The following is a 13,334-nucleotide window of genomic DNA, read 5'->3' as shown; positions in this document are numbered from 1 at the left end:
CACCTATATTGACAAATGGAGAAATTACTTACCTGACAATTTTGTTTTCCTTAGCATAGACAGATGGACTCAGGACCAATGGGTTATGCTTCCCTGCCAGCAGATGGAGACGGAGTCAGTTTTCAAAGCTGACGTTACCCTAGATAGACCCCTGTATGACCGCAGCCCTTCAGTATTCTCTTCAAAAGCCACTGTGGACATACTATTGAAAAAAAAACTTGATTAAAAATATATTTAAAAACTCAACCAAACACTGAACTCCAGTAAGAGTATAGATGCCCTGATCTAGGAACTGTATGATGGCTTACTCGTAATCTCTTGGAATCAATACCCACTCCACGGGCGAATCATTGACACCATTCTTGAGCAGCCGTGGGTGGAATGCTGAGTCCATCTGTCTATACTAAGGAAAATGAAATTATCAGGTAAGTAAATTTTCCATTTCCCAGCGTGTAGCCAGATGGACTCAGGACCAATGGGATGTACAAAAGCTCCTCTCGATCGGGGTAGGAGGCTGCCTACAGTCCGGTTAACACCACCCTTGCAAAAACTGCATCCTCTCAGGCCTGTACGTCCAGGCAATAGAACCAGAAGAAGGTGTGCAAGGAGGACCACGTTGCCACTCGGCAGATATCGACGGGAGACAGCAGCCTAGCTGCCGCCCATGAGACTGCCTGAGCCCTAGTGGAATGAGCTTTAACCTGAGAAAGTAATGGCTTTCCTGCCTCTACCTAGGTTTCCATGACCATCTCATTAATCCAGCAAGCTATGGTAGCCCGCAAAGCTGGTTCACCCTGCTCCTTTCCACCATGAAGGACAAACAGGTGGTCCATCTTTTGGACTGGTTCTGAAACTTCCAAATACCACACCAAAAGTCTACTGACATTCAAACGACGGAGGAGGCAGTATTCTTCTGCATCCTTGTGCTTATCTAGGGAATGCAACAAAATGGACTGATTTAAATGAAACTCCAAGACCACCTGGGGCAAGAAGGATGGAACGTTACAAAGCTGTAATGCTCCTGGAGTCATCCGGAGGAATGGTTCCCAACACGATAATACCTGCAGTCCTGAGATGCAATGTGCCAAGCATATAGCCACCAGGAACACAGTTTTCAAGTTAATAAACACAAGGAAAGACTGTGCAGCGGCCAAAAGGTGGGCCCTACCAAAACTTCCAGTACTAGATTAAGATTTCACAAGGGGACTGGCCACCATAGGGGTGGCCGGAGAAGCTTCACCCCTTTCAGAAAATGGGCCATGTCCAGATGAGCTGAAAGATGGGTTTCCATTCACCTCGCCCCTGAAACAGGAGAGAGCTGCTACCAGGGCATTCAAGGAGTTAAGGGTCAAACTTTTATTCAAGCCGTCCTGAAAAAAATTCAAGAATTAGTGTTTTGACACCGCGTTCCTCGCACCAGGCCTAAAATACTCTCCAGATCCGCACATACGCTAGGGATGTAGAGAACTTCCAAGCATGGAGTAAGGTGGCAATTACTGCCGCAGAATATCCTCGCTTCATTAGGCGAGCCCTCTCAAGGACCAGACTAAGACAGAACAGAGTTGGATCCTCATTAAGGATTGGTCCCTGCTGAAGTAGGACCCAGTGCAGTGGGAAGCACAGGGGGGTCTCCACTATGTCCACATACTATGGATGCTTGGGCTAATCTGGGGCTACTAATAGGACTAATCCACTGAGGTGCTCGATTCTGTGAATGACCCTGCTCAGCAGGGGCCACGGAGGGAAGGCGCATAGCAAATCTTCTTCCGGCCAGGTCTGAATGGGAGTGTCGATCCCCAGGGACAACTGATCTCGTCTGTGACCAAAGAATCAGGGAACCTTCGCAATGTTGGCTGTGGCCAGCAGGTCGATGGATGGGTGACCCCAGCAATCTACTATCAGTTGAAAGGCTTTGGCCGATAACACCCACTCTCCTAGATCCAGACTCTCCCTGCTTAGAAAGTCTGCTCTTATGTCTTTTCCTGCGATGTAGGAGGCTGAAATCATCTGTAGAGGTATTTCTGCCTATTCCATAAGGAGATATATCTCCTGTGACACCTGCTGGCTCGGTTCCACTCTGGCAGTTGATGTAGGCTACCACTTTTGCATTGTCTGACATTACATGTACTGCTTGACCCTGGAGTCTGTGGCTGAACCGTAGACATGCCAATCTGACTGCCCTGGCTTCCAGGCAGTTGATGTTCCAGACAGCCTCTTCCTCGGTCCAACATTCCTGGGCTGTCAGTTCCTGACAACGAGCTCCCCAGCCCAGAGGCTCGTGTTTGTTGCAAGGACCAGCTAGTTCGTCGGAGGATAGGGATACGCTTCTGCTAAGATGAGCTTCCTGCAGCCACCACTGGACCCGAGAGCATACTCCCATCAGTAAGTAGAGGCAAATCTAATAGTTTTGAGACTGCAGGTTCCAACGTGACAGTAGCGAGTGTTGAAGTGGCCGCATGTGTGCCCTCGCCCACGGCACTACTTCCAGGGTTGTCGCCATCAAACCGAGAATTTGGAGATAGCTCCACACTGTTGGGTGTATTGTGCTCATCAACTGACGCACTTGGGACATCAACTTCCTTATCCATTTGGTCAAAAGGAAGACCTTGCCCTGCTTGGTGTCGAACTGGACTCCCAGATATTCCAAGGACTGGCAGGGCTTGAGACTGCTTTTGTCCCGGTTTATGACCCACCCAAGTTCCTGAAGCAAGGCGGCTACCCTATTGGTCACCCAGAGACTCTCTTTCCACGGACTTGGCCCAGATCAACCAGTCGTCCAAGTACAGGTACACCAGGATTCCCTCTTTTCTCAGTGCTGCCACTATGACCACCATAATCTTGGAAAATGTTCTGGGGGTGGTGGCTAGCTGAAAGGACAGTGCCCAGAACTGATAATGACAACCCAGTACCGCAAAACATAGGAAATGGTATTCCTGAAGAACTGGAATATGAAGGTAGGCCTCGGATTGGTCCAAGGGAGTTAAGAACTCTCCCAATTGAACGGCCATTATCCCAGAGCATAGGGTTTCCATGTGGAAATTATTCATTCTTAGATGTCTGTTGACGCTCTGAGGTCCAAGATGGGGCGAAAGGAACCTTCCTTCTTAGGTACAATGAAATAGATGGAATAACGGCCCAAATTTTCCTGGGGCGCAGGTACTAGGAGCCTTAAAAGAGTAGTCTCCACTGCCGGTTTCTTGTGCTGAGCGTGGCAAGGAGATATCATGAATATGTACCGAGGAGTGCTGTGAAATTCCAGCGCATATCCTTCTCATATGACCTCCAGTACCCAATTGTCCGAAGTGATCTCAACGCACCGTTGGCAGAAGAGGGAGAGTCGATCCCTATCTCCTCATTCCGAAGGTGGGTTGGCAAAACTTCGTTGGGGGTTTCAGGATGAACCTGAACCCGAGCCTGACCCTCTCTTGGGCTGCTAACTCCAAAAGGACAGAGACCTCTAAAATTTTGAATTTCTCTAGGGGCGAAAGCATTGGGAGCCCCTGGATCAACCCCTTTCTCTTTTCTGGTAGCCAGGGTACTGGAGACTTGTCTCATTTACTGGCCAGCTTTTCCTATTCACTTCCAAAGAGGAGTGATCCTTTAAAGGGCTTCTTTGTGAGATTTGCCTTGGAGGTTGTATCTGCTGGCCAATTCCATAGCCATAGCTGTCTTCTGGCCACCACCAAGGCCACCCCTCTGGCCACGGTACAGACTAGGTCCAAGCTTGCGTCAGCTAAAAATGCGGTGGCAGGTTCTATAACCGCTCTGGAATTTGCCTCCGAGTCATCCACCTCCCAAGAGAGGAGCAGGCATGAACAAGCTACCAGGGCACAAAAAGAATCAATCTGTAAGGTCATTGCTACTGCGTCAAAGGCCTGTTAAAAGGATGGACTCAATTCGCCTATCATGCGCATCCTTTAAGGCCGCTCCTCCCTCCAATGTGATAGTTGTTCGCTTAGAGACAGCATAGACCCAGCGCATCCACTTTAGGGAAACACAAACATTCTCTCGCTGCTGGATCCAGTGGGTATAGAGCTTCTAATGCTCAACCACCTTTAAAATTTGCTTCTGGGGTATCCCATTCCAGGTCAATCAACTCCTGGACGGCTTCCAGTACTTAAAAGTAGCAAGAGGCTTTCCAGAGGGAAATCAGAATGGGATTCTTCTTTGGTTTCATCATAGAGTCTGCCCCAAGAACTCTCAGCATCTTCAGGATCTGGGAAACCAGGACCACCAATTCATCTCTATGGAAAAACTGTAACATGGTCAAATACAATTCTAAACCGGGGGGGGGGGGGGGGGGGGGGAATCTCCCCATCTTCCAAGGAATATGGATCCTCTTCTTTGTCCGTGCCATCTGGGTCCCTACCAGGGATACCCTTGGTGAGTCGAGGCACGCCTTGAGGTCTACCGATAGGACTGGGAGAGGGAGGCTTACCGGCTGAGGTTCCGTCCAGACAGGAGCCAATGAAGTAGCAAACTGCACCTGTACGAAGGCTTGAAGGCCTTGAAGGAATTCCACCCAAGAGAAGGCGGCCGGGTCCATGCCTAGCCCAGGAGGTACTGGGGTAGGTTCTGCTAAATTTCCCTCTCCCATGGATGACCCAGTCCCAGGGTTACTTAGATCCAGGGTACTTCCGGTTAAAGCTGTGGCTGACCCATCCTCTGAATGAGAGGAGCCGGGCTTAGCAAAGTCCAGGGAGGCCAACTCTCCCTGGGCTTCCTCACAGTGCTGACATAAGCAAGAATCCAGGTCAGACTGGGCAGCCCCAATATGAGAAGCAGCACAGAGAGAAAAGTGCTTCTGTTTCTTTGCTGCCGGCGCCATTGAAGACGGTAATTACGTGTTCAGATGGCTCGCGCTTAAAATTTTACACACGCAGATTTCAGCGCCTATGCGAACCGCGAGGCTCATGCACAGCCCGCGCGCCTGGCTTTACTTGTATTCTGCGCCTAGTAAGTTATGCAAGTTATATACACGTGTGTCGTTATGCACACTGCCTGTGCATGGCATTATGCGCACAGTGTGTGCGCAGAGCCGACACGCACTGCACATACGGAAGCTCTATGGCAGGTAATACAGGCACAAAAACGCATGCAAGATGGCGCCACGGCGGTCTACCATGCAGTGTGCCAACCAAGCCTAAAGTGCGGTCTAGCCCACCGGGGGACCATTCAACCTGCTTGGAAGCCCACTTCCCCTTACCCCAATGGGATCGGGAAAGACACCAGTACAGCGTGTCGAGCAAGGAGACCAGAGGAAATCTTACCGAAACCCCTCCAACGTCTCTGAATGGGAGGAAAAATTATTATTTTTTTTTTTTTACACTTATCTAGGCTCAGCACTTTTTGGCTGAGTACAGAGACGGTCTCCAGCTGCAGGGGGAGAAGGCTTTGGCCGTCACCACTACACTCTGCCTTCTGCACCCGGTGCCTTTCAGCTGCTTCAGCAGGAAAGTCCATGCTGGGAACCGGCTACCGGACCAAGGTACACCTCTAAGAGATCTCGGAAATCACCTCAGGAATTTTCAAATGGGGGAGGGACCATTATGTATCACCACAGGAGAGGAGGGCTCAAATCTTTTCTCCAATTTAAAAGCAGAATTTCTTCTTCCAAAAGGTACAGCGATCCCCATAGGGAAAGCATGTCAGCATCTGCTGGAGAAGGAGGAATACTGAAGGGCTGAGGTCACTGCAGGGGTGTATCTAGGGCAACATCAGCTTTGAAACCTGAACCCCTCTACATCTGCAGGGGAGCACAAACCCATTGGTCCTGAGTCCTTCTGACTACACGCTAGGAAGTGCTGCTGTTTCCCAGATCACAACCTCCCATAGTGAGTGGTTACAGGGGTCCTTCACTTTAACTATCCCTGGCTCTAGTTCACTGTGCTGTGTTAAAGATTAAGGGGAGGAAACAGCTACAAACAGGGCCTAGGGTGTACCTGGAGTGCACAGGGAGCTCCGAGTTGAGTACGCAGGCTGGGATGCTGAACTGTTCCAAGAAGAGCTTAAGGCGGTAGCATCGATCAATGGAATTGACGAAGATGATGGTTTTGCCACGGACCAGCGAGAGTTTGAGCAGGGTGTACAGGAGCAGGAACTTGTCTTCCTCCTCGCATTTAATTTGGAACTGGGTGAGTTGGGAGCTGTCTGGGAGCTGGGACTCTTGCAGCTTCAACGTAACCTGTAGAGACAGTGGACAGAAGGAAGCTTCAGATCAGTTTCTCTTTGCAAAACACCTGAGGAAATAAAGGGCAAAGCTAGGAGGGACCAGGGACATAGGTAGTCAGGAGCTCAGGGGCACCATAGAGTACAGAAGCATCAAAGTAAAGAATGCAAAAATTCCCCCAACTGAGGAGGGTAGAGAAGAAGAGTGAAGCAAGGAAGGAGCGGGAGTTGCAGGGTGACCGTGAGGCTCCTGAAGCAAAGTGGAAAGAGAGAGTGGCTAAAAATGTAAGGGAAAAAGGGTTACAAAAGATCAGTGAAAGAGAAAAACAGGCAGCAATATCGAGAAAAGCTAGAACAGTAGTTCGTAGGCGAAGGCATTAATGCAAGAAAAAATAGCTAATAGGGGGACAAGATCTTTCTGTCAATATGTTAGTGACAGACGGAGTGTAAAAATGGAATTGTAAGATTCATAGGTGAAGGGGAGGATATATGTAGAGGCTGACTGGAGGAAAGTGAAATTGCTTTTCATATGATGTTCATCTTCTATCATGATCTACTATTCCGGTAACTGGTGGAGCCACCCTGAAGGACCTGCAGGATCGCAAGCTCGAAGTATTCCTCAAAAGGGTATTTGAGGTATTTGCCTTGAGGGTCCGGGCGGCCGTCTGTAGCTCCCTCAAGCAGCAAGCAGGGCTCAGGTGGGTCCAACAACTGCTTAGCACCCAGGAGCGACTGCCCGATGAAACACAACAGGCGGAGCGTCTGGAAGCAGTTATTGCTTATGAAACAGACGCTTTATATGATCTTCTCCGGGTCCTTGCCAGATCTATGGTTTCAGTTGTCTCGGCTAGACACCTTCTTTGGCTTCGTAATTGGTCGGCGGATTCGTCTTCCAAGGCTCAGTCGGGATCTCTGTCCTTCAAGGGAAAGTTGCTGTTTGGTGAAGATCTAGAACAGCTCATCAAATCCCTCGGAGAGAATAAAGGTCCATAAGCTACCGGAGGATCGCCCATGGACTTCAAGGGCGTTCAGCTCTACTAGAAGTCATTTTCGGGGACAGCGGCGTTTGCGCCAGTCCATGCCTGCAGCTCAGAGACCACCTTCTTCACATTCGCAGTTGTGGTCTCATTCCTTTCGGGGCCGGAGAACAGCTCGGGATAACCCCTCCCAGGGGGCACCTTCCAAATCTTCCCAATGAAGGCTCGCCAACCCCCTCTTCCACCCCCTGGATAGGACGCCTTTCCCTATTCTACGAAGAGTGGGTCAAAATTACCTCGGTTCAGTGGGTTCTAGATATTCTAAAGCATGGCTACGCTTTAGAATTTGCTAGACTCCTAAGAGACCGGTTCCTCTTCTCCCACTGCGGAACAGTGAAGAAGCAATCTATAGTATGACAGACGGTCGATCAGCTCCTAGCCTTGGGGGCCATTTTACCGGTGCCCCCGGCAGAACAAGGAAAATGCCATTATTCCGTCTACTTCGTGGTTTCTCAAAAGGAAGACTCCTTCCGGCCGATCCTCGATCTCAAGATGGTCAACAAGGCCCTCAAGATCCCACACTTCCGGATGGAAACCTTACATTCCGTAATAGCGGCAGTACACAGCGGGGAGTTTTTGGCCTCCTTGGACTTAACGGAGCCTTATCTTCACATTCCCATCTTCAAGGCATATCAACGCTTTCTGTGCTTCAAGATCCTCCATCAACATTTTCAATTTCAGGCCCAGCCCTTCAGCCTGGCGACTGCTCCCGCACCTTCACCAAGGTAATGGTGGTGGTGGTGGCGGCAGCCCTACGGAGGGAGAGAATTCTAGTCCATCCCTACCTGGACGACTGGCTCATATGAGCAAAGTCACGAGACCTATGTCAGCAGGCAGTCAAGAGAGAGTCTTGTACCTTTCTCCACTCTCTCGGATGGGTCGTCAATTTTGCCAAGAATAGTCTTACTCCCTCTCAAACACTTGACTTCTTAGGAGCACGTTTCGATACAAAAGTGGGCAAAGTCTTTTTCCGTCAGGATGGGGCCCGGTGCCTTGTAGCTCAGGTACAATGCTTCCGGGGCCTCCAGCTCCCCACAGCTTGGGACTATCTCCAAGTCTTGGCACTATGGCTTCAACTATAGATTTAGTGCTGTGGGCTTTTGCGCATATGTGTCCTCCGCAGAGGGCATTACTCTCCCGCTGTCAGATATGGCCAGGGACAGCCTGAATTGGTGGATCAGTCTCGAGCACTTACTGCAGGGAGTGGACCTGGAAGTCCCACAGTGGGTGATCGTCATCACAGATGCCAGTCTCTCCGGCTGGGGAGCAGTGTGTCAAATGCAGTCAGCTCAGGGCCAGTGGATTGCGGTCCAAGCCACATAGACGATCAATTGACTGGAGACCAGGGTGGTTCGGCTTGCGCTGAAGCATTTCTTTCCACTAGTTCGTCACCAAGCAGTACAGATACTCTCCGACAACGCAACCACGATGGCGTACATCAATCACCAAGGAGGGATGAAAAGCCGGCATGTCTCTCAGGAGACGGACAAGTTGATGGCATGGGCGGAGCTCCACCTCTCTCGCCTAGCGGCATCCCACATAGCAGGGGTGGACAATGTTCAGGCGGATTTCCTAAGCTGCCAACACATAGATCCAGGGGATTGGGAACTCTCTGAAGAAGCAGTAGCACTTCTCTTCAACCAGTGGAGAACCCTACACCTGGACCTAATGGCCACTCTAAGGAATGCGAAGGCTCCACGCTTCTTCAGTCACAGACGGGAGCACAGCACAGAGGGCGTGGATGCCCTTGTCCTCCCATGGTTGCGAAACCTCCTTCTCTACGTATTCCTACCATGGCCAGTCATTCTAGTGGTGCCAGAATGGCCAAGACGACCGTGGTTTGCAGACTTAGTCAATCTAGCGGTGGACGGCCCTCTTCACCTTGGTCATCTGCCAAACCTCCTACGGCAAGGTCCAGTATATTTTGACCGGGCAGATCGCTTCTGTCTTGCGGCCTGGCTTTTGAACGGCGGAGGTTGAGAAGACTAGGCTACCCTGAGGATGTGATTTCCATTCTCCTCAAGGCCCAGAAGACTTCCACTTCCATCTCCTATATCCGCGTCTGGAAAGTGTCCGAGGCCTGGTGTGTATCCATAGACATTTCTCCACGTCACGCATCAGTAGCTAAGGTACTATCCTTCTTACAGCGAGGCCTGGAGAAGGGCTTGGCCTACAATTCCCTGAGAATACAAGTGGCAACCCTTGGTTCTCTTGTCCGTCACCAGAAGGGAGCTCCTCTTTCTTCGCATCCTGATATTGTCAGATTTTTAAAAGGATTGAAGCACATAAAGCCACCGGCCCACTCATTGTGCCCCTCTTGGAGTCTTAATTTGGTCCTTGGGGTTCTGGCAGGCCCGCCGTTCGAGCCGCTGAGGAGAGCAACCTTCAAAGATCTCACTCTAAAAACTGTTTTTCTGGTGTCTATTTGTTCTGCCCGCAGAATTTCGGAACTCCAAGCTCTATTGTGCAGAGTTTCACGGACTCGGGAGTGTCCTTGACTACAGTACCATCTTTCCTGCCAAAGGTGGTCTCAGCGTTTCAAATGAATCAATCTGTGGAACTCCCTTCCTTCCCTGATGAGGATCCCGGGGAACTTCGCAAGCTCGATGTCAAGCAAGTCTTTATTCGATATTTGGAGGTTACTAATTATTTCCGTTTCTCGGACCATCTCTTTGTCCTGTGGAGCGGTCCCAAAAAAGGCAACAAGGCCTCTAAGTCCACAATTGCTCGCTGGTTAAAGGAAGCAATTACGGCAGCATATGTTGGTGTCGGTCGTCGACCTCCTGATGGTATTAAGGCTCATTCGCTTCGGTCTCAAGCAGCTTCCTGGGCTGAGAGTCGAGCAGTCTTGCCGCAGGAAATATGCAGAGCAGCTACCTGGAAATCTCTGCACACTTCTGCATGGAACTAATCGCTTGAATCTGCATCCACCGGGTTTTGGCTCCTTTGGCGCTCAGATCATTCGAGCCGGGCTATCCGGGGCCCACCCTACGTAGAGAAGCTTTGGTACATCCACTGTCTGGACTGATCCGGGTACGTACAGGGAAAAGAAAATTATTCCTCACCTGCTAATTTTTGTTCCTGTAGTACCACGGATCAGTCCAGACGCCCTCCCTAAAGATGCAAGGGATTGGGATAGTTGCTCAGCTCGAATACTTATGTAATTCAGAACTCTTGTTGGTTACCTCCTGGTTCATTTTGCAAGTTTTCTCAAAAAAAAAAAAAAATTAATGCTGTTTGTACGTGTAGTACATAGTTACAGTTTTCTTGATCCATCCAACCAGTTTCTTCTTGCTTTGATATTCTTAATACTGAAGGGACGCAGAGGGCGCTCCAGCTTATAAGAGGCCACCTTTTGAGTTTTTATTTGAATCCATCTGCTGGAAGGGGTCATAACCCACTGTCTGGACTGATCCGTGGTACTACAGGAACAAAAATTAGCAGGCGAGGAATAATTTTCTTGTTTATTTTACATCTGTTTGTCAGTAATCCTCCAGAGACTACATTTAATCTACTTATAACTACTCGGTTACAGATCTTATTGACTCATGTTTTGAACTAATTCCTTGTTATTTTATCAACTTCATAAATTTGTTGAAAATTTATTGGAAATGGTGTTTTGAAGCACACCTTCTGATCCTCTGCTGCTGGAAAGAAAGGGGGATGTGGAAGCTAGGGCTGTGGAAGCTGAAGCCTAGATAGTCAATGGTGTCCTCTAAAGTCCTATGCTGGGGCTACTGGGAGAAGTATTCAGATGAGCTTTTTAGTCCTCTACTGCTGGAAAGCGTAAAGAGGCTATGGAAGCTGAAGTCTAGAGGGCTCAAGATGTCCTTTGGAGTTCTCTGCTGAGACTGCTGGAAGAAATATGCAGATAAGCCTTCTGGTCCTCTGCTGCTGAAAAGATATATAGCCCATGGAAGCTGAAGCCTAGATAGCTCTCAGTGTCCTCTGCTGGGGCTGCTGGAAGAAGCATGCAGCTAAACCTTCCAGTTCTCTGCTGCTGGAAAGAGTGCAGGGGCTGTGGAATCTGAAGCCTAGATGACTCACAGTGTCCTCTGGAATCCTTTGCTAGGGCAAATATGCAGATGAGCTTTCCAGTTCTCTGCTACTGGAAAAAGCATAAGGGCTGTGGAAGCTGAAGCATAGATGACTTGTGGTATCCTATGAAATCCTATGCTGGGGCGGCTAGGAGAAGTCTGCAAATGAGCCTTCCAGTTTTCTGTTGCAGGAAAGAGTGCAAGGTCTGTGAAAGCTGAAACATAAACAGCTTGCAGTTTCCTCTGGAGTCTTCTGCTGGGGCTACTGGGAGAAGTATGCAGATGAGCCTTCAGGTCCTCTGCTGCTGGAAAGAGTGCTGGGGCTGTGAAAGCTGAAACCTAGATGGCTTACGGTGTCCTCTGCTAAAGCTGCTGGGAGAAGTATGCAGATGAGTGTTTGGGTAATTGCCAGGTTCTTGTGGCCTGGTTTTTGGCCTCTGTTGGAAACAGGATGCTGGGCTTGATGGACCCTTGGTCTGTCCCAGCATGGCAATTTCTTATGTTCTTATGTTCTTATGATGAGCCTTCAGGTCCTCTGCTGCTAGAAAGAATGTGAGGATTGTGAAAGCTGAAACCTAGATGGCTTGCAGTGCCCTCTGGAGTCCCCTGGCAGGGCCACTGGGAGAAATATGCAAATAAGCCTTCTAGTTCTTCGCTGCAGATAAACAGACACCACTTCTTCCGAAGCGTTTTATTTATATAGATGCTGGGATCATCAATCCCAGGACAGAGCTAACAAACTAAAAAGTTTATTAGTAAGAACTGTGAACAGAAAAAAAAAATAAAATAAGGTTTCATATAGTTAATACTAACCAGGCTATACTTATCCAGTGCCTTGGGAGGTTCATGTTTGCCTCTCCTCACAAGGATGTATAGAGCTGGACAGGACCTTGATACATATCTGGTTTCTCTGCACTCCCAGCCAAGACTGAGATTTCTAGCAAATTCTGGGCTGGGTCACTCTAGAGCTGGTACCGTACAACTAACGAAAACCTAAGGCACTGGCTTCCTGATCAATAGCAATATATAATTTTGCAACATTAAACTACCTTGTGGAAACTGGGGAAGTATGCATTCCAAGCCTCAATTTGGGGTACAAGGCATGTTTAAATTTGTTTAATCATAGCTGCCAGAAACTGCAGAGCACAGCAGGAGTAAAGCTGCCTGTCAGTTCAAGAATTGCAAGGGAGAGGTCGTCTTATTAGGGAAGCAAAAAGGTCTCACTACAAAATAAAATCTCAGAAGGCACAAAGATCTCCATTTCATCATATATTCCCCTTTTGTCTGCAGAGGCTTAGTATCAAATGCGCTATATTATGTTCTTGGCACAGTCATGAGAGGAACAGGACTGTGTAGGTGTAAATCCATGCCCCATGTCACAAGTCTGTCCATGCAAGAAAAACTCTCCTGATGTATTTTACACAAAAACTTTAGCTGCTTCCTTCAGACATTTTTACTTTGGAAGGATTTTGTCTTTTTTCTTAGATCCCAGGTTAGAAGTCTTTATCAATGGGGGGGGACACTGGGAAACTCCTGGATGCAGCGCCATAGATGAAGCTGCATCTCTTCCCAGAGGCCTGAGGTTGGGGGAAGGGGCATTCAGGCTGTAATCTACACCTCTGTATAGGTACGAGTCCCTGGGGTGGCCCCTTACCGGGTTGTGCAGTACAAGCTCCTTCAGTGCCTGGACATCTTCGTTAAATGTAGCAGACATCAAGAATGCCTGATAAATCTTTGGAAACTGGCTGCAAAGGAATAAGAAACCATGGTTAATTGCACATCCTGCTTCTTCCTCTCCCCCCCTCCCCCCCACACACCAAAGTCACCAATATGCTTTATTATAACACAATGGGACTATTCTATTCATCTGTTTGGTTTCTAATGATCATATGACATCTGCGCTGCCTCACAATTATGTTCACACAGCAGCAGAGTTTGAACCATTGGCATGGCAGTTTTCACAATGACTAATGACAACAGAATGCAACAAAAGCGAACTGAAACTGAAACAGTATAGCAGACGGGAACACACTGTAGGGAAACTTTTACTACTGAGGGCTTTCAGTTCATCATCAGGATGACTTTGCCAGCC

At 48.8% G+C, this 13,334-nt stretch overlaps 1 protein-coding gene across 2 annotated transcripts in view; it reads right to left on the bottom strand.

The window, feature by feature from the left end:
• DDX56 (DEAD-box helicase 56) overlaps positions 1-13,334 on the bottom strand; it is a 103,688-nt gene that overhangs the window by 64,877 nt on the left and 25,477 nt on the right. For both annotated transcript variants that reach the window (XM_029604182.1, XM_029604183.1), the window contains 2 exons: positions 12,897-12,987; positions 5,943-6,184 (listed from right to left, as the gene is read on the bottom strand). In XM_029604182.1, the coding sequence (XP_029460042.1) occupies positions 5,943-6,184; positions 12,897-12,987 (333 nt within the window). The remainder of the gene's footprint in view (positions 1-5,942; positions 6,185-12,896; positions 12,988-13,334) is intronic.

The sequence above is a fragment of the Rhinatrema bivittatum genome, chromosome 5 (genome assembly GCF_901001135.1).
Source record: "Rhinatrema bivittatum chromosome 5, aRhiBiv1.1, whole genome shotgun sequence".
NCBI lineage: Eukaryota > Metazoa > Chordata > Amphibia > Gymnophiona > Rhinatrematidae > Rhinatrema > Rhinatrema bivittatum.
Note: the sequence above shows the minus strand (reverse complement) of the source record. Positions and strands in the feature narration are given on the sequence as shown.